General features: G+C 39.8%; 4 protein-coding genes across 9 annotated transcripts in view; 3 read left to right on the top strand and 1 right to left on the bottom strand.

Annotated features, from left to right (window-relative positions):
- Nucleotides 1-1922, top strand: LOC138928878 (facilitated trehalose transporter Tret1-like). Its single transcript, XM_070287116.1, has 6 exons — nucleotides 1-104; nucleotides 163-392; nucleotides 457-587; nucleotides 647-978; nucleotides 1040-1452; nucleotides 1508-1922. Exons 1-6 carry the CDS (start codon nucleotides 11-13, stop codon nucleotides 1706-1708), a joined length of 1401 nt encoding a protein of 466 aa, XP_070143217.1. The 5' UTR covers nucleotides 1-10; the 3' UTR covers nucleotides 1709-1922.
- On the top strand, nucleotides 1842-4037 carry LOC108082100 (facilitated trehalose transporter Tret1). Its single transcript, XM_017177396.3, has 6 exons — nucleotides 1842-2029; nucleotides 2101-2330; nucleotides 2388-2518; nucleotides 2716-3062; nucleotides 3150-3562; nucleotides 3626-4037. Exons 1-6 carry the CDS (start codon nucleotides 1951-1953, stop codon nucleotides 3824-3826), a joined length of 1401 nt encoding a protein of 466 aa, XP_017032885.2. The 5' UTR covers nucleotides 1842-1950; the 3' UTR covers nucleotides 3827-4037.
- On the bottom strand, nucleotides 3964-26524 carry E23 (Early gene at 23). Of its 3 annotated transcripts, none has more exons than XM_070287105.1 (9): nucleotides 26103-26524; nucleotides 23944-25075; nucleotides 7409-7603; nucleotides 6752-7163; nucleotides 6439-6694; nucleotides 5563-6231; nucleotides 5338-5494; nucleotides 5005-5271; nucleotides 3964-4941 (listed from the first exon to the last, which is right to left on the bottom strand). In XM_070287105.1, exons 2-9 carry the CDS (start codon nucleotides 24810-24812, stop codon nucleotides 4746-4748), a joined length of 3021 nt encoding a protein of 1006 aa, XP_070143206.1. In that variant the 5' UTR covers nucleotides 24813-25075; nucleotides 26103-26524; the 3' UTR covers nucleotides 3964-4745. The 3 variants fall into 3 exon arrangements, with proteins under 3 accessions (XP_070143206.1, XP_017032982.1, XP_017032984.1); XM_017177493.3 differs by having other exon boundaries at nucleotides 7409-7606; nucleotides 26103-26523; XM_017177495.3 differs by lacking the exons at nucleotides 23944-25075; nucleotides 26103-26524 and having other exon boundaries at nucleotides 7426-7564.
- The window catches only part of LOC108082179 (uncharacterized), a 10877-nt gene continuing 3095 nt past the window's right edge, over nucleotides 20007-27788 (top strand). Inside the window, exons 1-3 of one of the 4 annotated variants that reach the window (XR_011445284.1) lie at nucleotides 20023-20150; nucleotides 20433-20627; nucleotides 23116-23413. The gene's annotated coding sequence lies outside the window, so the exon portion shown is untranslated. The other 3 variants (XR_011445285.1, XM_070287119.1, XM_070287118.1) reach the window with 3 other exon arrangements.

The raw sequence follows: 27788 nt of genomic DNA on the forward strand, positions 1-27788 counted from the left end.
CATCGCAGCCATGACGTTGAAATTGCGATTAGCCTCGGCCTTTGCCAATCCCAACTGTCTGCTGGGTCGCAGGAATCGTCATCAGTTTCTGGTCACCTTGCTGGGTAGGACACTTGACAGTTACTTAACTGTTGCTTGATGCTAAAGATCTAACCCAAATAGTAAACATTGCCACCTTCTCCCATGGCCTGGGCGTGGGTTGGATGTCGCCGGTGATGAGGGACCTTCAGACCGATCAATCGCCGCTCAATTTCCCCGTTCTGGTGGACGAGGTCTCCTGGATAGGATCGCTCGTGGGCATAGGCAGTGTGATGGGCAATCTGTTTGCCGGCTTCCTGCAGGATCGCATCGGAAGGAAGCTGGTCTTGTTTGCCCTTGCAGTTCCCAACACAGTGAGATATATGATGACTCTGCGTTTTCTTTGAAAGAACCTATTTCACGACTTTTATCTTGCAGATCTTTTGGTTCCTGATTTACTTCGTCCAGAGCGTTGAGTTCCTTTACATTGGCCGCCTGATGGCCGGCATGACCGGTGGCGCCTGTTACGTCGTCCTACCGACCTTCATAAGTGAGATTGCGGACACCAAGTGAGTACTCTGGGAGGAGCGTGCTGATGATAAACTACTTGGTCGTAAATCTCCCGCAGCGTACGCGGTCGTCTCGGCTCCATGATCTTACTATCGGTAAACATGGGCGTTCTCGCGGGCTATATTGTGTCCACACATGTGGATTACTTTACAGCGCCGCCGTTTATCATCGCCCTGCCCCTCTGTTACTTCATCTGCAACTTCCTGTTTCCGGAAACGCCGCACCATCTCATCCGTAAGGGAAAAATCGAGGCGGCCAAGAAGTCCTTTATGTTTTACAAGAATATCAGGAGGGATGACATCAAGGCTGAGAGCGAATTCGATGAGCTAGAGTATCTCGTGACCAAAGAGCAGAATGAGAAGACCAAGTCCTTTGACTACAAGGATTTCAGTGAGATATATTTTTGGGAATTTTGATAGCAGTTTTTTTTTGAATTGAATGTTAATTATAGTTACCAAGCCAGCGTTTAAGGCCTATGCTTCTGCCGGTGTCGTGCTCGCTTGCAATCAGTTCAGTGCCAGTTTCTGCGTCACCACCTACTTGTCGGATGTATTTGCGGCCTCTCACACTACCCTGGATGTGGGCATGTGCACCATAGTCATAGGAGTCCTCCAGATTGTGGGAAACTATGCAACCACACTGCTTTGCGACAAGTATGGCCGCAGGATCCTCATGCTGACCTCCACTGGGGGAGCGTCTATGTGCCTGGTTGCCTTCGCCTGCTTCGTTTACTACGCGCAGGAGTACGATCTCTCCTCGGTGGGTTGGCTACCCCTGCTGATCCTTTCCTTATACGTCTTCCTCTGCAACATTGGCATGGTTGGTTGCATGTTTGTCGTTCTCGTGGAGCTATTCCCCTCCAAGGTGGGTACCATTCGGACTTCTGGGTACGGCTCTTTAAAGACTTTTTTCATTGCAGATCCGAGCGGTGGGTGTGTCCACCTTTGTGGTCATCCTAAGTAGCACCGTATTCCTCACCCTGAAAATCTTCCCCATCTGCGTGGCTGCCTGGGGCATCGCGGTGACCATGTGGAGCTGTAGTGTCATTACGTTCTGCGGCTTTTTGTATTTCTTGTTCTTCTTGGAAGAGACTAAAGGCAAATCGCTACTGGAGGCTTAGTTTGTTTTGTCCAGAAAGATAATGGTTTATCAAATTTGTCGCACCTAGGCGATTAGCCTAAGCCAGCTAGTTATCTTTACGGCCCCCAGGATACATTACCCGCCAGATACTTAAGTCGAATTCTAGGTGGAATGCCCTTTCAGTGATCAGAGATACTCGGCCAATGAAAGACCGAATAAAGATCAAGGTGCTAGTAAGCTGTATATTAATTGGATTTCTTGAGTTTGTTTTGTGGGTACAAAATGCTGACAAGATTGCTTCAACGACCAAACTGTTTGCTCAATCGCAGGAACCGATATCAGCTGCTTACAACTTTATTGAGTGAGTAATCCAAGGAAGGGTTTCCAAGGACACATTGGAGTATTTTAACATTTTTTTTGCTCATTATGCAGTTAATCTCATATCCATATCCCATGGCATTGGCATCGGTTGGCTCTCTCCCACCTTGCGGAAACTGCAGTCCGACTCCCCAGTGGGCTTCGAGCTGAAGTCCGAGTTCGAAGTCTCTTGGGTTGGTTCAATGCTCGGAATAGGCTCGGTGACTGGCAACATCCTGATAGGGTCCCTGCTTGGGCGCCTGGGTAGTAAAAGGTGTCTTTTGTTCATTGCCATTCCGCATTCGGTAATTTGCCAAGATTTAACAGTGGAAATCTCTTAGTAAAGTGCTTTGTGCTTTTAGTGCCTGTGGATCCTGGTCTACTTTGCCCAGAGTGTGGAGTACTTGTACGTGGGCAGGCTTTTAGCTGGCATTTGTGGCGGCGGCATGTACATTGTTCATCCCATTTTCCTCAGTGAAATCGCAGATGCCAAGTAAGTGGATTATATATGATTAATGTCGCCTTTGTGCTTTGCTTGTAAGAGATAAGATCAAACTGCGACGTCACGGAAAACGGCAGCTGGCGACAGGCCAAACACAAAATACCGGCAGTCACTATAGCCTATGCGTCACTGAAAGGCATATTTCACAACTTAAGTATAATAAGTTTTTTATTTATCATTCTTTACAGCATCCGTGGCACCTTCTCGGCCATGGTGATGTTGTCGGTCAATGTTGGCATTCTTGTTGGCTACATAATTGGCACTCACCTGGCGTTCTACTCGATACCCTGGATTGTCCTTGCTCTGCCTATATGCTACCTTATATCCGTCTTGCTGTTCATTAAGGAATCGCCCATGCATTTGATCAGAGTAGGCAAATATTCCGAGGCGGAGAGATCCTTCCGTTACTATAAAAACATCAAGGATAGCGATAACATTCACGATCAGAATCGAGCCATGGAGGAGTTTGAGGACATGAAGGTGGCCCTGAAAAAGGGGAATGGCTTAAATGAAAACATAACACTAAAGGATTTTTGTGAGTAACGCGGAGGGAAATTCCTTTTTAAATATATTTATGTATTAGCTTAAACTCCACTTTAATTACCCTTATTTGATCTTTCAGGCACGCGTCCCGCTTTCAAGGCTTATGGTCCTGCGTTGGTTCTACTTATTGCCAATCAGTTCAGCGGACTGTTCACCATGGTCAACTACATGTCGGACATATTCGCCAAATCGGGCAGCACAATGGACCCGGATACCTGCACCATTATCATTGGGGCTGTTCAGATCCTGGGAACTTATGTCACCACCGTGTTGTGCGACATCTGTGGCCGAAAGCTGCTTATGCTGGTGTCCACAGCCGGGGTGGCAATTAGCTTGACAGCCTTTGGCTTTTTCACCCAATACGCCCAGACCCATTATGTTGGCGACTACAGCTGGTTGCCGCTGGTCCTCATGTCGATGGACATTTTCCTGGGCAACATCGGCCTGGTGGGCTGCTTCTTTGTCAGCCTCGTTGAGATATTTCCGGTCAAGGTATGCGATTTAATTGATGTAAACTAAGGTTAATTGCTCTTTAAATATCGATTTGAATTTTAGATACGTGCCAAGGCAGCCTCAATGGCAATTGTGGTGTGCAGCAGCTTCGTCTTTGTCATGCTAAACATTTTCCCAATTTGCATGAAACAATGGGGAATATCGGCAACCATGTGGTCATGTGCTGGAGTCACAGCATTCAGTTTTGTTTATTTCTTAATTTTTCTGAAGGAGACCAAGGGCAAGAGTATGTTGGATGATTGAACAAATATTGTATTTGATTGTTACTTTTCTCTATTCATTTACTCACCCTTAAACTTTAATTATCCAAAATATCCGCCTTTATATTAATAACAGTACAGTTTTTATAGTATTTCAGCTTACATTTTCATGTATGTATGTATATTTAAATAAATTTAATTACATATAATTAGATAATATTTAAACAAAATACAATTTATGCCATAAGTTTATACATTCTGCTGGGTTTTTTTTTCATATTCAATTACTGGTGTTTCTTTACAATTTTCCGGATAGGCATCCTTCACTAATGCCGTCCCATTAAAACTAATTAAAAAACTAGCATACTAAATCACAGTGTTTTTTCTCAAGCGAAAAAAATTTGCAATATTCTACAAAATTACTAGCATTGTTTCATTTTAAACATACAATTTATAATTATGTATACATGTAGACGTGTGCGGGTGATGTGGGTATTGGGCTGACAGCTTTTATATATAGTACTCGCATTATTCTTTTGGGGGACTTTAAAAGGTACATTAAAACATAATGCTTGCTTTACTCACAATCTCTTGTTTTAGCGGCGACATAGCGATTGATAACATAAACGGCTAACAATTAAAAGACATAAAACAAAACAAGAATTTACGTTTGCAAAATGCAACACAAAAACAGTTCTATCGCACTGCCCTACCGCGAACCTCGAATAACACGGCTAAATACAATAATAATAATAATAATAGTTGGCGTAGGGATAATTGTAATAATAATAATAGTAGGTAAACCTAAATGGTGTGGCTTGAAAGTAAATTGAATCACAAAATGGGCGCCATTTAGCAAGTTTGTTCAGTTGTAACGGTTTAGCATTGGTTAGCATTAACTAATTACGTATCACTGGTTCGATGTCTGCTCAGATAGATATAGCGTATTAGCTATAGAGATATCACGTCTTTTTCGGGCACCGCAGGTATCGCAATACCGCGTATCCTAGGCAGCGAAATACCAGGAAGAACATCATCAGTATCAGCGTGTTCAGCCAGAGCGGTGATGTCGAGTTTTGAGCATTGAGTATTTCCTCATATGGAATGAATTCGGTTGACTGCTGTTTGCAAATCTCATAGCTGCTGGGCGATCCACACCTGAACATAAGTAGATCCGAATTTATAGTAGAATATCCATTACAATGCATTCCCCCAGCTCACCTTATAGCCGGACCCTCCCGAAACTCCAGTATCTGCATGTTCTGGTAGGCATAGTGGATCATGGAGGTGTACTGGATCCAGCTGAGGCCCTCAGGAATGCGAGACGACAGGTAGCCGCCAAAGAGCTGGGTAGCCAGCGTGTACAGGGCACTCAGGGTGATGCTCACGTTCATGTCCATGCAGCAGGCTCCGATAAAGAAGCCCACGCTCTGCGCCACAATCGTATTGATCAGCAGGAAGATGAGCATCAGAAAGAAGAGCTTTAAGCTGGGGAACACGTACATCAGTTAGGAATTATCCCGTTATTCCAGCTCTCACAATGATCACACTCACCTAGTGCAGCCCAGCATGGGGTAGCTTATCATGAGGTAGACCGTGGGCAGGGTGATCACCAGCGGCAGTTCGGCACACATCTTGGCCAGGTAATAGGCAGACAGACGGTAGGCCCCGGAGCGGCGTTCCTTGCTCACAACCTCACGCTCCGAGGGGACTAAATAAAGAGAAAAACATATAATAAATTATAATAACAATATCCAATTAACAATATTTAATCCCTACATGAATTAAGCGCTCCGAAGAGGGCAAAGAGCATCCAGTAGGTCTGCGAGAAGAACATCCAGCCTTGGAGGTCGTGCAGGAACTCCTCGGTGCGCGGCAGCTGAAACCAAATGGCCCCAGCCATTAGGGCCAGCCCGATGGTCTGAAACCAATTAAGCTTGGAGAGCATTCGAGGCTTGGCCTCTTTAAAGTTGCGGCTGGAAAGTACGCAAAACTGGGTGTGAAAGCTGGTGGGGTACGAGAGCCACTCGTCATTGTCCCCGCCATGTTCCGCCCCACTGCCCGCACTGTAAGAGTGGCAGTCACTGGAAGCGCAGGAGCTGAAATTAGACTGCGAGTCGGCGGCACACCACACCAGGTGCTGGGCCGCCTCCTCGTCCTCCTCCACCTGGCAGCCACTGGTTGGGTTATGCAGGTTCTCGTACTGATGATGGTGGTTGTGATGGTGATTGTGATGGCGGCTGGAGTGGTGGTGTTGGTTGTAATAATTATTAATTATGTCGTTGATAAGGATGCTCTCCGGCTGCTTTATTTCCTTTCGCTTTGCATCGTTGTCATCGTGATGGCGGCTGCTAGTAATGCAGTTGCGGTTTAGGTAGTTTCCATGCGATTCCCTGGCGGCAACAAAGAGCTTCTCACGGATGTCAGGATGTGACTTTAGTTGCTCCACTGGAAAATGAGGGAAGAGTTTCTTAACTTTTATATAATACATGTTCAAAGGGCAGAAAACAATCAACTAAATTCGTTTAATACAGATTTAAAGGTGTATTTTAAAGTGGAAAAACTTTACATTCTGTGGCAGACTTTTAGGCAGCAGACTTCAATTGCATTTTCCAAGTCAAAAGTTAAATCTTTGCTTATCCAAGGCTTACTTACACACAAAGTCGGCCGGATTATAGTGCGGCTTGATGGTCACCCCGATGTCCTCAAAGTGTCTGTATATATTGTGCACATCCCCAAAGTAGGCGGTTCTTCCTTGGTGGAGCAGCAGCAGCTTATCAAACATGTGGAACATCTGTGACGAGGGCTGGTGGACACTGATCACGATCGTTTTCTGCTCCAACTGGGCGTACCGCTTGAGCACCTTCATCAGCGAAATGGCCGAGTGGCTGTCCAGACCAGAAGTGGGTTCCTGTCACATAAACTTGTGAATAGACTTCAAGAGGAATAAAATGTCACAACTACTTACATCCAAGAGCATGAGCAAAGGATTGGTGAGCAGCTCGCAGGCTATGTTAGCCCGCTTCTTCTCTCCGCCAGACAGACCCCGGTTGAGGTAGTCCCCGAACTTGGTCTGCTGACAGCAACCCAGCTCGAGAGCCTCCAGGATGTGATCCACCTTGCGCATCTTCTCCGATCGCAGCATAGACTCCGGCAGCCGCAGGAGCGCCGTGTAGACCACGGTTTCGCGTAGTGTCAATTGAGGAAAGAAGATTTCTTCCTGCAGCACATAGCCGATCCTTCGGCGCCACTTCTTGGTGAGAGGTTCGCGGTTGAGGAAAACGCTGCCGCTGTCAATGTGCCGCTGGCCACTGAGGCAGTCCAGCAGAGTGGTCTTGCCACTGCCCGAGGGTCCCATAATGGCCAAGACCTCGCAGGGACTGCATCATCAGAGGGAGGAGGAAACACATAAAGGATTTTAGTAAATTTCACACTTTTACTTGTTGTCAGTGCTGCCAACTATATGTTATAATTTAATACATATATTTTCTATTAAGTTCTCTAAAGTTAAAGAACTTATTGATTATTTCGGCTTATGCCAAGCCACTTAAATTGGCAGCACTGCCTTCTTAGATTTATTGTGCGGTGTTGTGTTTATTTACTTTAAGCTGGCTGATCTTGTTACCTGACAAATCCACTCACATCGGAAAGTATTTGCCTCTCGTTGTGCAAAACGTTCAGGTTCTGAAATGTCAGTTGCAATGTGTGCTGCTGCTGTGGGTGGTAATTTGGATGGGAGTTGCAAATGTTGCTGTTGTGATGCTGCTTCTGCCTGTCAACTGAATTCCGCTCAAAGTGGTAAGACAAGGAGGCTGGCGAGCTGCTGCAAGGAGAAAGGAGATAAGAAAATCAATAACAATATCCCAATTCAGGCAAAATAGATAAATGCCAAATGCATTCACTTAGATTAATTGAAGTAATATCCAAATAAAGTGCAACTATGACAAACCACTTAATCTCAAGCAATAAATTTGGTTGTATACAAATAAAAGCCAAGATGCATAAAATAAATGCAATTAATACGCCAATGTTTTAGCCACCTTCTTCACTTCAATGAATATATAAATATAACATTTAAATTGGCTACATTAAAAGCAAGCCAATAAACAAATATGCATATCTGAAGCATTTGAATTGAAGTCAATGCAATATTTATCTTTGATTTACAAATTTGTAAACTTAAACTATCGTTTTCCCAAAATAAACATTTAAATTAATTGTATTAACCTCCTATCATGACTGTCTCTTTATTATTATTATAAATTGCACAAACCTTTTGTTGTCATTCATGTAAATCAAAACAAAACACATTTAAAGTCAATGTACCCCAAAGGCCTGGCAAAAGTAATATCAGTGCGACAAAAGTTCCCTGATTTTCCCCCCTCTTTTTATTTCCCTGAGAATATATGGCAATACAATACAGTTACTGAGGCCTCAGTCTCAGTCTCTGTCGCTGTCGCAGTCGCAGTCGCAGTCTCACTGTCAACTGTTATCGCTGATATCACATGTGTGGCGGTCGCATTATCACTCACTTTGCACTCACACTCAGGAGGCCCGAAAAGAGAGCGAGTTGTGCGGAAGGCAGCCGAGAATTCCGGAGCCCTGGAGCTGTGCGTATTCTTGGCTGATACCCTGTACTTGTGGAGAGTGAGGAGCTTATAAGACTTTAAAAATTATTAAAAATTTAAAAAAGAATACCAACTTTATATATATCTTAGAGGCTTGATTGCTTGAAAATTACTTCCTTTTCGGAATCATTTATTTTTAAACCTAAATAAAAATGTGTGCTAATTTTTAATACGACTTCATGAGATTAATTATCTCGTAACTATTAATAATGCTTAATTAATTTCATTTTAAGAAAACTTGCTACTGAAGTTGGAAAACTCTAGACCTCTCTTACTTGCTTTCTTTTTCCCTGGAGACTACTCTCGGTCAATGCTTCGACTTTACTCCCACTACCACACACACACACACAAATATAAAGCACTCCTACACATAGGCACGGCACACAGATACGGACACGGATAGGGCACAAGCAAAGACGGACCCGGAGTCAATAGCCTCTTGCATGGGGGATTCTTCTCCGTTCTGTTTGTGTACCTATCAAATTTATTTAAATATTTTCCCTTGGCCATCATCCGAATAGACCGTAGATAAGGCCGTTATAGTTATAACATCTATTTCGGGATCTCGGGACTGGAGACTGCGGCAGAGGGAATACATCCCGGCAGAGGCAGCCCGCCCCAGTATCGTCAAATCAAATTATTCGAAGAGCAACATTTTAATTTACAAATTATACAGAAATGTAAATTTCTGTGGATCGACTCTGGTAGGCGCCGAAAGTAAATAGAGAGTCCGAGGCGGCGGCGAGTGCATTGAACCGCACTCGGTGCGTGAGTGCGAGCGGGAGAGCCGGCCACTGGCAACGGCAACGGGCAAGAGACAAGAACGCCCAGAGGGAGCGCGGCAGCGGGAGCGGCAGCGAGAGATACGGGGGCCCAAGTGGGGGTCAATGCAGTCAGTCAGCGTCAGAGGAGAGCGACAACAACAACAACAGTGGCAAACAAAGCCAGCGCACACACACAGATACTAACACGCACTCGCACAGGCTGAGATACTTTGCATGCAGTGTATCTGATGAATACATTTTACTTTACAAGCGCTTCCAGCGGTGGCCAAGCTCATTACAATAGCCAATGTCCGGGTCTGATAGCCCACAAGCCAGCATACGGACTTTTTAACACAAAGAAAAAACAGCTGAAATAACTTTTTTGTTTGAAAAAAAAAACATAAACACAAAATATGGTCTTGTATTTTTAAGCAAGCATACTGGCTACTGACCAACATGTGTGCATATATTAAATATAAACGTTAATGTATACAAAAAAGAATAAATAAATAATGTGTGAATAAATAATATTTAGTTCAGATTTCAGCATTTAAGACTGATTGCTTTATATTTTCAACCAACTTTTAAATATTAATTAATATATTAATATGCCGAATTTCATTTTGCCATCTCAGTTAGCTGCTTTGTTTTCCTATTTGGATTTACAATAAAGTCAAATACTTTCGCTCGTGAAACGCTCGATTGACGTAGATGCCAAAACAAAAACCAGAAACTTCGACATCCCGCAAAACTTTCCAAAACAAAAATGTGCAACAAATTCGAAAGACTTCTGCAGAGAAGACTGTTCTCTGCTCCCACCTCCCCACCTGGGCGGTTAAGATTCACAGTATTTAAGCTACTAAACCATATGGTTGGTTCATTTTTCGCATGACACAATTCCCAATTTAACTCAAAGTTCCAATTAAACGATGAAAGCAGAGAAACAAAATGTATTGTGGAAAACTTTCCTTTCAATTTCAAGAGCGACACTCGAGGGAAGTTTGTCCGTGTGCCAAAGATCACGTAGACCAAGTTGACACCACACTAAAGTAGGTCTGAGGGATAATTCGATTTCCTAAAGAGAACTATTTTGATTGGAAACTGTAGACCAAAGAACTTGCTAATTGCATTTCAGGCTTTTTGCTTCCATTAAGGCTGTAAGTCAAGGACATGGATTGATTGATAAGATTAAGCTCCATAGCTCAGTTCAATGGACAAACCAAATGCAGACCATGAAAAAAGCTTGAATAATTTCAAATTCTGCCTACATTTTCTTAGTATTTGCAAATAGAAACACCCCTTAATATTCGATTTAACCCCTTAATTATCTTCTTTCTCTCAAAAACTTTCAAAAACGCCATCCCTCTGCTCATTAAATCCGGGCAAACTTCCCGAAAGTTTCCGCCAAACTAACATAATTTACGTAATTAACCCAATCTGACCTCCTCCATTTTCGGGGCCAAGAAAGTCAGCCAACTTACTGACCAAGTAACCGGCTAACAATTTACCTAACCCACGGCTATGATGCCATTTCTTTGGCTCTTGATTAAGGCCACCGCCAACAAGAAGACAACAACAACAAAAAACTATATCTGAATTTGTTCGTGTTTTTATTTTGTTTCTTTCATTTATACACATATACATATAACATATATTCGTTTATTTTTTTTTCTTCTCGGCTTGGCGTCGCTTTCTTGGGGAACTCTCCTCGAGGAACTGGAACTGGCTTCTTGAATACGCGAAAAGGTTATTGACTTTTACAACAAGCAAAACAGACGCCAAAATAAAACAACAACAGCAGCAGCAACAAAATAATATAATTCACACACACGCAAAGAGTAAGAGAGAGAGAGAAAAAGGGGGGGGGCTAGAGGGATAACAACACAGAAATTACGTGAAAGTTTGGCATTGCATACAGCACGATCCATAAGTGTGTGCGTATACGGGGAGCACGCAATCAAAAGAAACATTTTTGAAATTCTTATCTCGTTTTTGTTGTATTTGTCACATTTAATATGGGTGATATTGTTGGTGGCTTTTTGGCCCATTGTATTTGTGAATACATTGACCGATATTAAACAAGTTGCCAAATAAAACAGATGATCGCCGTTGCTGCTGCTGCTGCTGTTTGTTTGTATATCGTTTATCGGAAGGGCTCGAAGAGTTCGTTGACTTGGCTTTTGTTTTGCCTGCTTTTATTCTGGCCCCTGACTTGGGACTGTATGTGTGTGTGCTGCCTTCATAATTTCAATATAAATAGATGAATAGAAAACAAAGTCATTTGAAAGAATTGGGTCACCGAATTTGCGCAATTTATTTGATGTTCTGTTTTAATTTAAATTTGTAGCCGAATTTCGTAGTTTTTAGCAGTGCCTTCATTGAACTTCCCAAATTCCGGACGTTATTTATTTTTTATTTTTTTTGTCAGATTGTCGCGACATTGCTATTGTTTTTAAGATACCCTGTACTTGAAAAGTATATAGTGGGGGAAAAATTATATATTATAGAAAAACTTGTATTGCTTTATAAGCTTAATAATTCTTTCTTATTGCGAATTAGTTTAAAAAATTTTATAAACAATACTTTTATCAAAAAATATTATTAAAGAAAAATCTAACAAAACTAAAACTAAAAACTTAAACTATTTTAAATTAATAAATAACATTGAAATATAAAATTTATATTCCATAAACTCTTCTACGATTTGCAGTACTAGGTATTTTAAATTCTTCAACCTTCACTAATGCCCTCTTCCTCGATTTCTTCTTTTGTTTTTGTTGCTATGACCACGCTCAATTGACTTTTTATTTGCGTGCTTGGTTTTTCTCTTCAGTCTTAGCTGTTCCTCTGTTTCTTTCTTTGTGTGCCTGCTCCTTCCCCTTCTGCTTTATCCTCTCTTCCTACGGACTCCTCTTCTTTGACTTGTGTTTCTTTCTCTCTTTTTTTTTTTTTGGCGTGTTACTGACCCAATTCTTTTGGCAGCATTTTTTTTTTTTTTTTGTGTGTGTTTCTGCTGCGGGTCTTCTTTGACGAAATTTTATTCGACTTTTTTTTTTATTTGGTCATTTCTTTTGATTTTTTATTTATTGCTGGCTTAATTTGTGGCCTTCTGCTCTGAAGGGGCAACTATTCAAATTCGTTAAACATTTGTTCCCGATTCTTATTTTGCAGTTTTGACAAATGTGCCAAGGCTTTTTGGCATAGAAGCTGATATTTTTTTTTTGTTGTATTATTATTCTTTTTCAAGCGGCGACTGGAATCGCGGCTCAAGGAAATGCAGGTCAGGCGAAAGAGAGTGGTTAACTAACTGCCGGCAGAACAACATGTCGTATACGTAATTTATGCATGCATATCATGCATATTTATATCAAGTGCTCGCGCAAAGACCAGTTTCCGAAGTTCTCTCCTTCCCGCTCTGGATGTCGTGTGGGTGTCTCTGCTTCTTGGTTATTTATTTATTTTCCTCGTCGTTTAATTGAATTGGAAAGGTAGGTGGTGGCAGAGAGCGAAGAAGTGATCGCGATAGAAAGCAGAACCTAAACTGAACCAAACTACTTTCTGAGTTGACCAACTTTGGTAGCAGCATTAAACAAAAAGTTATTGGACAGCATCAACGTACTCCTGCGAGCATGAAGGATTTACAATTCACTCAAATGGAAGCCCAGAGCTTCACTTCAGAGCCAAAAGAAGAGTGTACAAAATAAAATGGAAGTATGTAAATTTAAAGTCATAATGATAATTTTTAACTACATAATTAATTTTAAATTTCCGCAGAGTTGACTGCTTAAAGGGTGCATTTAATTTCCTATGACGACTCCTTTAATAAATAATTTCTGTAACACACAGTAAGGCGGAAATGAGAACTTTTCAGTACGTTATTGATTTTCAATCTCATTGACGTACTCAAAAACACGCACATACAACCCCAAATGGCCTTCTTAATAACCCGGGAGCCACATTACATAAGGCTCCAAGCGGCGTAATTGAAATGTGGGGTCAAAACCATTTCGAGGCGGCCAACAAGAAAGAGGGAATTGCAACAAACGCGGCAACAAAAGGAGGCAAACGATGCCAAGTCGAGTCAAGTGGCACTTGTTGCTGTGCACTCGAGTTCGAGTGGGGTGGCGGTGGTGTGTGAAGAGGCGTGGGGGTGGTGGTGCCTTTATCTGATGCCACTTTCGGGCAGGAAGCAAATATCGCGCATACGACATGTGTTCGCTTTTTGTTTGCCAGCCAGCCAGTCGGGCAGCCAGCAAGCAAAGTGAGTGTTTTCGAGCGCGAGTCGCAGTCGCACTCCGCTGGTTCAAGTTGCAATAAAGATTCAAAACGCAGATGAAATGCTGGCCGGCTGTGTCGTGACTTTTCAAGCAAGATATATGGCAAATGAAACAAGAAAGCGCTTTCTTCTTTCGGCCTGGGCCTGGGCCTCGTCTATGGCTGCGGTTTCACGAACTTTCACGTCATTGTGTGGTAATTAGCTGAGCTGGGAATTATGCTTCCTAGTTGCCAATTGATTGGCATCCATCTGGGGCGTCTCCCCCAGCACTCCTCGCTCTGTGGATCTTGGAGATGTGTATAATTTAGCATATTAATTGACACAGTTTCTAGTGTATTTCTTTCTTTGCTTTCCTGCTCTCTGCCTCACGCACTTTCTCTCTGGGGGCCTCAAGAAACTTTATGAACTATGTAAAAATTATAAAAATGCTGTTGAAATTGCATTGCGAAAAAAAAAAATATGCCACAAGAAAGCAGCCGCAAAGTGAAAGAAAATACTGAATGCAATTTATTAGCTGAAAGTGTCACTGCAATTGGGTCAGGGCAATCACCTGAGAATGCCAATCCACACTTGTCTCTCTGAGTCTCAGCCTAAATCTTTTTTTTTCGCATTACAGCGCCAGTTGCATCATCACATTGAACAGTTAAATAGTCAAGATATATATACATAGATACAGATGAAAAAAAAAGGGAAAAACAACGGAGCCCTTTGTGTGAATTAGTTGTGCAAATATTTAGTGTGCAGTTGAGTTCGATTTTCGTTGAATTTTTATTGTTGCCTTTGCTGGAAATGAATACCAAAATAAGCTATAGCGGAATGTAGTGAAAAAATCCTTTAGTCAACAAAACAATATATTCTGTGTATGGGATGGGAAACTCCAATTTTTTTCATTAAGGCAATTCAAATATTGATTCAATTTCAATTTTTTTCAATTAATATATTGCTGTAAAAGCTTCATAGAATATTACAATTTAATTAATATGTGAGATTACAGCACATTTTATTATAAATAAATATTTAAAATATATCAAATCCGCTATCAATTAAATGTAATTGGCCGATTTGGACACTGAAAGGAGTAGCAAGAACCCAGAGGGGGCGGTGACAAGGCAACTGGCATTGGGGACAGACAGTGATAATCACCCTCATATGCGTGAATGAGTTTCAGCGAATTCGACCCACACACCTTAGCACGGAGATGGGGAAAAGAAAACTGAGTGAAACTAAAGAAAACCAAGGAAAAAGTCGACACAAAAATGGCTTTGACTGCGGAAAATGATGCAGCGAAATGTCGTAAACAATGCTACCGGCGAAAGGCGGAGAAAAGTCTAAAGTATCTGCAACATTGTGCACAAAATTATCTGCATGCGCCTGAACGTGTATCTTTAGACGTTCATCCCCAACAAAATACAATATTAAATGTGAAATTTGTGAAATTTTTCCGCCTGGCCTTGCACCTGTCAAAAAAGTACCTAGCTATATTTATGACAGCACAGAATCCCAATCCAATTTGAGCCAATTTCGGTTGTCAGACAAACCAATTAAGTGAGCGTTGAACCTTGTTTGTCTATCTGTATTCTGCAAACTTTCATTTCGTTTTTAGGTTTTTTTTTAAATTAATTTTTATGGCTCTTATAATGTTAATTAATTGATGATGTTCTCTTACAAATATCAAGTGCACTTTTTCATTAAACTAACTAACCTAATTGATTTAATGAAAAGCTATTAAAAATAAAAGAAATTACAGAGCTTTCCTGCACAATAATTCGGATTTATATCAATTGGCAGCAATGAATGTCGATTCCGTTTTTCAGCAGAGGTTTTTGTGGGCGTGGCTTTATTACGTTCTAAATATGATTTTAATTCCAGTTATTACATTTCATGGAGCTCTCGTTTTTCGCTCCCATTTACGGTAAATATCCAAATTACAGGCATATTTTCCTCTCTTTCCCTGTGTCCCGCTTAACGTGTATTTTTTTGGCGTAGTTGGGAAAGTTCGACCCTAACTAATTGGACTGCAAAATGTAAACCTTTGACGGAAGTAAGCTAACAGTATTGTGGTAAGGAATGTGTGCTTTAAAATGAATGTTTTAAATGTTATTTTATGCTTATTTGATTTAGGTATGTAGGCTGGATAAAGTGGCACGGTTACGTCCATGATAACCTCCAATTAGAGCTGAATTCGGTTTTGGTGATCTCCGAAGTGACCCGCCCTAATCTGGTTGAGTGCCGGGCAGTGACACAGTAGGAGCTCCGGTGTCTCCTGCTCGCTTGTTTAATTTACTACTATTGCGAAATTTAAACAAATATAAAGTTATATTTTAAAAAGGATAACACAGGCACATAACAATTTTTTTTTAGACATTCGTGATAAAATCTATAGAAATTTATACTAATAGAAAGTAAAAATGGTTTTAATATTAAAAAAATAATAATAAAGGCAAATAGAAGGCACAACTGAATTCTAAATTTTGTACTAATTTAAAGAATTTAAAAATAAACTATTTTTCAGCTGTTGAACTACCAAATACAATAGTGCCCATAGAAAAAATCCGATATTTACTATCCCCCAGATCGTGGGTGACTCCGGGACCGCGCGTCTGATGTCAATAAAAAGCCAAGAATAATTGCAAATAGCCTGGCCAACTGATCGACCGAATAAGAATAAGAACAAGATGGCACGGGCGATGAATAAGCACAAAAGGAGGAGGAGGAGAATGAAATAGAATGAAACGAAATGAAATGCACCAATATAAACACACAGGCCACAAATTGCAAGGCAAAGCGAAGGCGAAAAGCAAACAAACAAACAACAAACAAGCAAATGACGATGACGAGAAAAGACGCGAGAAACGTAAAACAACAACAAAAGCGCACAAGAAGAAGAGAAACACGAAGCAGCAGCAGCAGCGGCGGCGGCGTCGACGCCAGAAACGTGCGAATGGCGCTCGTCGGCAACGCCGGCAAAGGCAGCGACTGCGGCAGCGGCAGAGACGCGCCGGCCATTGAACCTGCAAGTGGAGCTCAGAATTGGCGAAAGTGAAGACCCACTGCCGCAAGCGGAAGAGGGACAGAGGCAGCTAAAAGAGAGAGGGAGAGAGAGACAAGCTACGCACGATCTTCACAACTCTGCGGCAGGTAATGTTGTTGTTGTTGTTGTTGTTGTGATGACGCAGCAACAGTAACAATAAAAAGAACAATGTGAATAATCTAATAACGATTTCCCGAATACCCTCACGACAAATCGAAGAAAACACTGAGATAGCCAGGAAGGCTCTCTCTAAATTGTTGCCTACTTTTCAGCAGCATTATCCGGAGAGTCCTATATAGTTTTGTTTACTGTTTTAAGAATTCTAAATCGATTTCCTATACTGAAATAAATTATTTATTAAAGTTAAATTTAAGTTTAAAAAAAGACGTTGCCATTTTTATTTAAACGTAAGTACTTTCAAGTGCTATTTACATTTTAAAAACATAAATAATAAATAATAAAAATGTCAAAATAAAATGTTATGACGTCATTTTCCATAAGCTACATATAATACTCTCAGCAAGGGTATTCAAACACAAAGCTGATGATGCTGCAGAAACAAGAAAATGCGATTAGAAGAAGTGGTTGGCAATGGCAGGATGGTGGCTTCAGAAGAATTCCAGAAAGAAGGAGACACACTGACTGACTAACAGATTGGCTGACTAACTGACTGACTGACTGACTCTTGGCTTCTTCTTCTGCTTCATCATCATTAAGTTGATTATCATTGCGGCTCTTCCTCTGGCCGGCTTTAATGCAGTCACTTCTTGGAAGTGAACCCAACCACCGAAAATAAAAGAAAGACTCCACCAAACGGCTGAAAAGCGAAAGAACCCGAGAAATTCTGAAATTCTTGATCGCATCGCGCACACGCAACGGGCGAGTGAGAGAGAGAGAGAGAGAGACGACCGATGGGGCAATTTGTTTAAAATGTAGGTCTATGGGTTTCACGAAATCCTCTATGGGGCACCGGAGCCCCCATGGCAACACGGATCGCAGATGGGAATTTAAAAGAACAAGAGACTGAATGACTGTGTGAAAGAACGGGGAAGGGAGACGGTTGGAGTGGCTTTTTGCTTTCCTTACATTATAAGGCCAAAAGTTCTGACAGAAGTTAAGCCATATCACGCGATGTCAATAAGAGAAATTGGTAGAACATGCTATTTTAAGAATTTACTGAAACTGTATTGAATAAAAAATTAGTCAAGCATTTCCTGATAATTTGTTTTTTTAATTAATTAATATAGATATTAAAGAAATTTTAAAATAGAAATTGTATAATTTCTAATTTTTTCAAAATTCAATTCGAAACATAAGCGCAAAAAAAAAATAGGTAAAAAAAAATAAAAAAACATTCTTGTCTATATTTTTAACATATTGTTTGTTTTGAAAACTGCTGCTTTTCTTCAGCAAAATAACAAAATAAAATGCAACTCATAAACTCTGAGATTTGATGTTAAATCGCCTTAAAAGCAATTTTCTTGCCCAAGATATTTGTTGCTTATGTGTTTTTGTGTTTCTTTTATTCATTCTGGCCTAATGTCATTACACAAAAACGAATTCAAAGCAAACCGGCGAAAAAAAAAGTGAGTCAAAGCAATTTGTTTTATGGCACGGCGTCTGGCTAAATGCATTTGGCATTTTATTACGGTGGCGGATTTATATTCGCAATTTTTTATGATTTAATGCCGGTCAGCTGCTGGCCCAAAAGGATACATAGTTAGACGAAATGTTTTACGTGCGTGTTGTGCAATAGTTGGCAGTATTCATGCTTCGGTGTGTCCAGTAATTAACAAATGGTTTGAAGTGCCAATAAAGGCTGAATGGATTTTTTTTAGGAAAAAAAAAAAAACATTTTGTATTTGGTTTCCAACAATTGTATTTAAACTATTTTACAAAAACATAGAAAGCGTTTGCTGTTTCAAATAAAAAAAAAAAAATACAATATAAAGTAAATCAAATCTGACAAAATCATTTCATTTATCATACGCCCTGTGTAACGTACGGAAGTGTGATTTAATTGATTGCATATGTACATAAAATGAAAAGCAAAACATTAACATATTTCCATTACATTAATTCTATGAAATTAAATAACATAACGCGGTAGTTAAACCATAGAGAATTTTACGAGTAAAAAAAACACCCATACGCCCTGTGGGCCAGCGGAGAATATATAACAAGTAAACAGCAGTAAACAATTCATAAACTAACGAAATGGGCAATATTCATGAGGCTGCCGCGGGTTCAAGAACGTTCATTTGGCATGAACTTGTAAAGGTCACCAAATCTTTGCAATAGAAGTGAATGCACTCGACCAACAACAAGCACAGCACAGCTACAATTTAAGCTCTCCAAAGCCGGCAATAAAAATAATAATAAACCGCCAGAAAAAAAGAGACTCCGGCTGACAGCTGCTACTTACTGCTTACTGCTGCAACCGCAATTTAAACTAATAACTTGCAGCAGGGGCACGGGCACGGGTACCGCACAGACAACAACAACAACAATCTGCAACAATGGCAATGACAATAATTTATTTTTGAATTAATTTTTATTCGTTCGCTAAGCGAGAACAACAGCAACAATGGCAATAGACGTATGCAACTTTCAACCACAGAGACATTGTCATCTGCACAGTGGTCAGCATTCTTACTAAAACTGAGGCCAGAGTTTATTGATAAATTATTATAAAAGGATAAATAGGTACAAGTATTAAATTTAGCCATAAACCCTGAGATAAATTAATATAGTTCTTATAGTTCATAAAAAAACATATAAAACGTACATTTCCAAAACTTTTTAGTAAATTAATTACTGAAACTCGTTCTTGTTTAAAGTATGATAAATAGATTTTAAGTGATTTTTAGTTTCTATTTTTAGAGGAATTAGTATTAATTTTTATTTATTTATTTTTCCAACTTTGTTTTGTCTTTTATAAGATTTTTGTTACACAGTGCCTGGCTGTCGCCGCCGTTGGTCTTCGGTTTCAGTGACTGTGACTGTGACAGTGACAGTTGTCATAGCGCGACGCCGACGTTGGCCTCCATTGCAGCGGCTGCAACTGCTCCCCGGCTGCTCCTCCTTTTCCCTCTCCCACTCCCACCTTAAACTGCCAGGCATTGCCATTGTCCAGTCCCCCCCTAAACCCCCTCCCTGTCTACAGTCATCAACGCCCTCGCACACGTGTCTCCCGCCCGGGTGGGGGTCTCTCTCCGTCTCCCGTATCTGTGTGTTATTGACACTGCACACTAACGGTAGATAAAAGCCAAACAGGGCACACAACTCACAATGTATGCAGCGATCCGAGCAGAGCTGAACTCAGCCGACGAACAGAGGCACCCAGCCAGCTCCTCCGGCTCTATTTAATTTTCTATTCTAGATTAAATTATAATAAATTGCAATTTTTCTGCCTTATTTACTCTGTTGTTTTTTTTTTCTATTTTTTGCAATGCATTGCGCAATGCTTTTTCCTGTTTCGGTCGTCTGGCAATTTGTTTTGTCACGCCTTGTTGAGAGATTTTCTAGATCACAACTCGAAACGAGATGCAGATGGGCGCCCACACGGCAAAAGGTGCTCTCTCACTCAAAAGTAAGTTCAACCAGAGCGCTGGAGATGTATATTTTCACAATCATTGAAGTATCTTCGTGTATTTAATTTGAAATGGGTAAGTTGGTTTACTTTTAGTGAACACAAAGGCTGCCAAATACGCAAGGAACACAAACCATTCAAAAATATGTTAAAAATTGAAATAAATGATGTACAGGAGCAGGAAGCAGTAAAGATCCTCCAAACTACCACATTAAAGCCTTTCGCGCGAAAAAGCTTTTGTTAAACCTTGTTTTGAAAGCCAGCCAGCTGCACCCTTTTTTATACCTGCCCCACAAGAAAACAAATCTATTCTCATCTATTCCTTTGTCTACTCCTCTATCCTTTTTTTTCTACCTAGAAAACCAAAGCTGAAACCCAACTCCCTCCATCCAACGTGTGTTCTATAAAATCGAATCAAAACGAACCCAAAATTTAGCAAATGCGCCATTTGAAGTTGCCTGAATTTGGCACGCCTTTGGATTTCACCCCAGCACCCATTTGAGAGTGTGTGTTATCATATTAAAACTTGACCTACATACGAGCTTAATAACCGGTATGTTACACTAAGGAAACTTTTCGTTGGGTTGCCACAGTCACTTAGAAACTTTGCAACAAATTGGGTCCTGGAAAGTTTTCTAATGGACAAAAATTAGTTTAAGATTATATACTCATATAATTTTTGAGCTGCTGTTTTTATTAGATTTTATTTCTTGAAGAAAAATAAATAATATAAGTGATGGCTTTATAGTTCTTCTCTGTATGCAAACGTTTTGTATTACACAATTGAAGTTGATACCGCTCTCAAACTCTGACCCTTTGGGCTCGCCTTTCCTTCAGTTTTATCGCTCTATTATGGTTTTATGGCTGATTGTTTCAACTTGCAGCGTTCTTAGCTGGGATTTGTTTGTTTTAGCTCAGCTTAATTTCCCAAATTTTCCCGCCAGCAACATGAGCCAAACAAAAGTGATTCGAGGAAAGTAATGGGGAACAAAATGCATTGTTTGTGCTTTGATTTCCCGCCCACTCCCTCACCACAACTCAGAAAAAGTTCAACAAACTTGAATCGAAGAAAACCAATTGATTGGTATGGAAATGTAAATGGAATTTTCTGGCTCTTCCTGAAAATGTTATAAACAAAAATATAAATTGGGCATAAACTTGTTAGCCACAGATGGTTTGCTGAAGATTCTTTTAATTTTGGGAATAAAATCAGTAAAGCCTTTTAAAATAACATAATAAAATACGAAAGTCTACATGTTTGCAGTAAATTATATATTATAATACCATATCACAAAAGTGTTAACTAAACCTTCTGAGAATACTTAATATTATTATTCAGGTCTGGGCAGAACTATTAATACACCATCGAAAAATCTAAAAAAAATTAAAAAAAACTCTCTAAGCAATTATCAAACTGAATTTGTTTCCCTTTTGCTTTTTTTTTTTGGTTAAACTGCAATTAACTTTAATCCATTGCCCAATTGCTTTGGCCTGCCCTTTCAGAGGTGGCTCAATTAAAGCCTGGCTATAATGCAAATACGCTGTGAAAAATCAAGAAATACCATAATCATTGCCATTTGTCCAGAGCTCTACGATCTTTTGCAATTCTTGGAAAAAGGCAAAGCGGGTGGTTTTTCCTTTCCCGACTCCAACTGTGAGTTGGCCAGCAGTTTCAATTATTTATTTTAATTCGTTTGTCACTCCGCCTGTCTCTGATGTCTGACGGACAGGCTTTGGGTTAATGCTGAGATCGAGTTCGCACAAGTCTCAATTATGTGTTGGCAAATTAAGTAAATTAAATTACAATGAGAACATTGTTGGGTCGGTCCGATGCCGACGAGTGCAGGCTTCATTATGTGCATTTAACGTAAATTTTTCAATTATTATGCGATTTAGAGTGCGCTCAATGTCGGCGATTTCTTGCACTCACTGTTCAAGAATTTAAATCCGAGTTCTGTCTTTATTTTTCCTTAAATTTTTTTTTTTTTTTTTTTTTTTTTGTGCTGGCTCCTCTCAGCCGAAGAGCAATTTAAGTGCATTTTATTTTTTGCATCTTTTCTCGTTGTTTGCCTTTATCTTGTGGCATGTTTTATTTATTTCGCTGCTGCTCTTGTGATTATTATTGTGTGTTTGCCCCGTTGCCGCCGCTGTCGTTGTCGCAATTTTGCCTGAAAATTGGTTCGCAGTTGACCCAGTTTTTTGTTGCAGCAGCAACAGCAGCAGTAACAACAGCAGAAGATGGAATTAATGCTCGATTTGGCATCAGCGAAAAAGAGAGAAATAAAATTAATTCGAACACGGCAGCGGCAGCAACATGTTGCAAAGGGACTGCCATTAATGATTCATTCAGAATTTATAATTCCCTTGCAGTTACTGGGAACCAAACTACAAATTTTTCCCAAAACTAAATTATTCGTGTAAATCATATGGCGTAATGAAAATTGGAAAATGAAAAGCTACCAATTTCAGAAATTGTAAAAAGATTAATTCTCTCGAAATATGTAATAAAAAACTTCTAACTACATTTGCCACCATTGTACCTTGTTCTGTAAAATTTGTGATTTGCATTAAAATAAAATTAAAATACCACAAACATATGTACAGGTAAAAGCAGCACTGCATTTAATAATTTTTTTAAATTCAGAGCAGAAAAATAATAAACGAATAAAATTTAACATCTGCTGGGGAAGTCAGACAACTAGTAAGGCAAAGACCAACACCGACACCGATCTTCGAGTATGTGTGTATAATCCCCCATTAAATGCATCAGGGAATGAGAAACAGCAACAAAATCGAGGGAAGCGGCAACAAAACTGCAATAACGAGCACAACCTATCCAAAAACCTGCTCCTTGAACAGAACACGGTTCTCAATGTGAGGCTTTGTTTTTTATTATTTATTTTTTTCAAGTGTATGCATTTTTCAGTTAGTTGCACATTATTTTTTTTTGGCAATCACTTCTTGTTCTTTATGTATCCGTGCTAACTTAACCCAAATAACATTGCAGTTTTGACCTGTTTTACATTTTTTTTTGGCACAAGGAAGTTGCAATACAGAGGGGACCAAAGGATGTCAACTGTGTGTGCAGGATTGGCTTGAGCAGATGCTGCACTTTGCCAGATATACCATACATACATATGTAAGTATGTATATCCCCGGTAAACCGACTGATACCTCTGGTTAATCCTCATGACCAAGGCAGCCAGGAAGTTCGAGTTTGAGAACAAGTTTCCAATGCCGCTGGGCTATCATTTAAGATGGCAAAAATGTTGCAGTTTACTATAACTTCAGGTTAAGCGATACCGCGTATAAAATTATATTTAAATGTGAGAGTTTCATGAACATAAATTGTAAGAAAATGTTAGCCCTCTTGCTAAATAAAAATTAAGTAGTTTTTTAAGAGATGAAACCAAATACACAGCTAAAAACCCCAAGACAGAATTGATTTTGCCCATAGGAAGATTCGTACAAATATTATTTAAATTTTAAACTACAATTGGACTTCAATTTAGACCATCAATTAAGCTACTAAATGGGTACGTTTCCGACCACACTGTCGACTAATTAATTGACTATTCAGCTTTTGCAGAGTGGGAGTGATTTCCCGCTCAAACTGTATAAATCGGGCATCAACTCAATACCAACCGGTATCATTAGGATCTACAAAGTTGCAATCTTGATTGCAGTGGGAGCCGAACAGCCCCGAGGATTACACCTCCACTTTCCCCACCTTATCGAGAATAGAGAGCTTTTCGAACAGCCTGCCAAAATAAAGTGCCAAAAAAAAAAAAAAAAAAAGAAATAGAAATCGACTTTATATAGTTACGAGTATTGCACTGAAATTGGGTCAGAGCTGATTGAAAACTCACCTTTTGGCATCAACTAAAATGCTTTTGCCCATATTGGCCAGGCCATTGGATGACGTTAGATTATCCGTACTTGGTATCGTCGTCTGTGAAGTGTGCGTACATTCTGAGGATGTGGAGCTGGAGCTGGAGCTGGTGCTGGAAGATGACGAAGACGACGACGACGGTGACGGGGAATCACTGGTTGCCTCAATTTCTGTGGCAACTGCCGCATCCGATGTGGCTGCTGTTGCTGAGATTGGCGGTACTGCAGTAGTCACTGGGGCTGCTGGGGCGGGCTCCAATTCGATTTGGAGGCGACAATCGGCAACTATTTTGGCCAGATTGCGTCGGCTAGCAGTCACCAACGGTACCTGCTCCGTGGTGGACTCGTTGTCGTTGTCGTTCTCATTGTCCGATCCCATATCGACCGGCTCAACACTTTCCACAATCATCAAATTCATTGGCATTTTTTCGTAATGAGTCGCTTCGCACTTTGCCTTTTTCTTGGCTTTCAATTCCTCGGCTTCCTTTGGAATTTTCGGAATTTTAGCCAACTTGCGAGGAGCAACAACACCGGCAGCGGCAGCAGCAACTGCAACTGTTTCCTGTTTGGCTGGTGTTGCTTGTGTTGCTGCTGTTGTTGCTGCGACTTTTAATGACTCCTCTACAACTTGTTCAGCTGCTCCTGCTGTTGACGATCCCGTCGAGTTTATTACCAACGAAGTCGTCGTCGTTGTTGCTGCCGCTGCTGCTGCTGCTGATGTTGCTGTTGTATTTATAATTGCCGGCTGTTGTTGCTGTTGCGTTGCTAGCGCTGCGGCTCCACCTTCTGGTATGATTGTTGCAAAAATTTGTTCGCCAAATATGAAAAGATCCTTGGAAATAATCATTATCACCTTTTTGTGAACGTTTTGCCCCTTTTTGCCTGTGTGCGTTTATGTATTTCGGGTATTTTAAATGTAAATCTTGTTCAACGTACGTATATATCGTATATATGTATAACTTTTTGCTCGCCTGAAACACGTTTCCTTTATTTTAATGTATTAAACATATTTTGCGGTTGGTTGGACTTTTTGGGGATTTCTTTAAGATTTCATAATTCCCTGGCCTTTTTTTTTTTTTGTCTGGTTCCTTTTTCTGTCTTTTATTTAGTCTGTAAAAGAGAAGAGTAAAGGGGGATTATTAATTAAATATGATTGCATGTTTGCCATAACTAATGAGATAAGTACGTTGTGATCCAATAAACAGGAAATTACGACTTGCTTTAGACTTTCCTAATTGATTAATTTGCTTGCAATTATATTTACAACTTGTTAATGGCAGTTACCTATTAAATATCCAATGAAAGCCACTTGTTCTTGTGCTAAACTTTGGTACTTAAATTAAACAAGTTTTTCATTCGGTGAAAATTTCTTGAAATTGATGTCTTTTCATATTTTTTCACTACTTTACAGAAGTAAAAATCTGAGTAGTTAAATAGAACAGGGAATGCAAAGTATAAAACTTTCTTGAAAATTTACACTTTCGCAAAACTAAATGTTCTTGATAACTTCGAGAAACTTCACGATATTTTGTTTAAAACTTTGTCCAAGTACACTTTCATTAATAAAATGCATGCTAAATGTTTACCTTTTAAATTATGTTTTGCGATAGAATGAACCTTAAATTCCCTTTATAAATATTTATAAATATTAACTTAGTCACTAAATCTTTATATTTTATTCACAATTCCAAAATTCAACTTGAACTCAAAATTAATCTTCAAAATTAAACTTTAATAAAAATTCAATCAAATTTCAATGAAAATCTCCCGATTTATAGTTTAAAAACTCCGAAACTGTTTAGTCGACGCGGCGTCTGCGCAAAATGTTATTTTCTCCCATCTGTTTCGCCCGCTGCAATTTATCAACAATTTGTTTTATGCACTGCCCCCGAAACAGTAACAGAAACAGACACAGAGAAGGAGAGGAGACAGGAACGGAATCGGGGAGAAATAGGAAGAGAGAGATGAGAAAGATCGAAGTGGAATTTTGTTATATTTGTCAATTATCCCGCGCGAAACAAAGCGCCAAAAAAAACGTCAGTTTTCATTTTGTGCAATTCGAGTGTGTGCGAATGAATGCGAATGTGAATAAAATATAAAAAGCGTGTACAAATAAAACATGACAAAAACAACGCACCCAGAAAGCAACGACAATGCGAAGACGAGTTGGGAACGTATTAAAATTCGTTCTTTCTTGTGATATTAAAAATCGTCAGCACTTTTTTTGCAACTCAATTTTTTACAATAATATATTTTCTTTCTTTTTTTTTTGTTTTATTCATGAAACATGTGTAGGTTTCTTGTAAACATTTTTGATAACACGCGACTTTTTCTTCAGAGCAGGGGGTATTTTTCGGGACTTGTAGAGCCGAAACCGAAAAACGAATATTACGAAAAGGCGAAAATCAAACGAATGGAGAAGGGCACAACGACGGAAACAACAACGATCGGCCAGAGAGCTATAGCTATTCTGCTTTTCCACACAACGCGAGTTCGGCGCGCTTCAGCATTGAAGAAAACATCCAACGGCGCCCGATTTCGATCTTGTACTGATCGCACAGACCGTTAAACGCTCCCGCCGTTGCCGCCTCTGCCGACGTCGCGGCTGGCGTCACGGCTGGCGTCGCTGCCAGGTACAGTGAACAGAAATCAAATAATATATTCAACTGGGAAATTTTGACATTTGTTCAATTTGAGTAAACGATCAATAAGCTAATACGGTTTTTCTTTAACATATAGACCAGCAATTTAATATAGCTAGGTTCTTATGATCGTGAATTGTTTGTTTAGTATTGTAGTGTAGTACATTATTTATTATCTGGCCTGTCACTCTCCATTTTATTTATTAGGAAATGTATTATTTATCATTAAATATTTATATATTAAAAAAGTTTACATAAATTGTTGATTAACTATTTTATGTTAATTCTGCTCGATAAGATTTTTGTCCCACTGTGGCGGGGAGCAAAGAGCTTGCCGAGTGACATTCATTCTCTCGCACAAGCTCTCGGTTGCCTCTCTTAGGCTCTCACCGCCTACGATCTGCACGTGCTTGGGGCTTTTACTCTCTACACAGCCTCTCTCCACTCTCTTCCCATTACACCGCTGTTACGATCAATTCCCTGACATGTTATTTACAAGCTCTGTAAAAGCCTCTGGTTGCTGATAATAATAATTGTTACAAAATAAGCATTCATCTGTGTAATTGCTCCCTTTTAAAACCAAAATATTAATTGTTCCAATTAAGATTAATTATTCTAGGCTTAACTACGCTATGCCGCTTCCTTTAACGAGTAGAAAAAAGCTGAAAATATGAACTTGATTTTAATTAGGTATTTAACAACTTTTTTTACTTTAATTTTTGAATTAATTTTTTCACATATACAACATTTTCCAGGCGTTTATTATAAAGTATTATTCTCATTGATAAATTTTGATTTAACAGCCTTACTTCTCCCTTCCTAACTACCTCTATTTCCATTACATTAAATTGAAGGTACATTGTAACATACATATATGTATGGTATGTATGTTTATTGCAGAGTCTGTTACTTTTCTGTTATCGGCTTTCAGCCGGCAAATCTCTGATAATGCTTCTTGGTAAAAAGCAATAACCCATAAAAGCTGGCCTGAAGCTTGACTGATCTTGGATTTCGACTTGGCGATAGAAGTTTAAGGTCTTGATTGGCAACCCAGAAGTCATTCAACAAGTTTCGAGACGTTTTTGGTGTAGCAGAGAACGGCTTTTACGCGATGCTTTGTGGCCCAAGCGTTTGAGTCATTTTATGAAAAAATTTCTTACTACTAAAATACAATACCACTT

Source organism: Drosophila kikkawai, chromosome 2L, assembly GCF_030179895.1.
Source record: "Drosophila kikkawai strain 14028-0561.14 chromosome 2L, DkikHiC1v2, whole genome shotgun sequence".
In the NCBI taxonomy this organism is placed as follows: Eukaryota; Metazoa; Arthropoda; class Insecta; order Diptera; family Drosophilidae; genus Drosophila; species Drosophila kikkawai.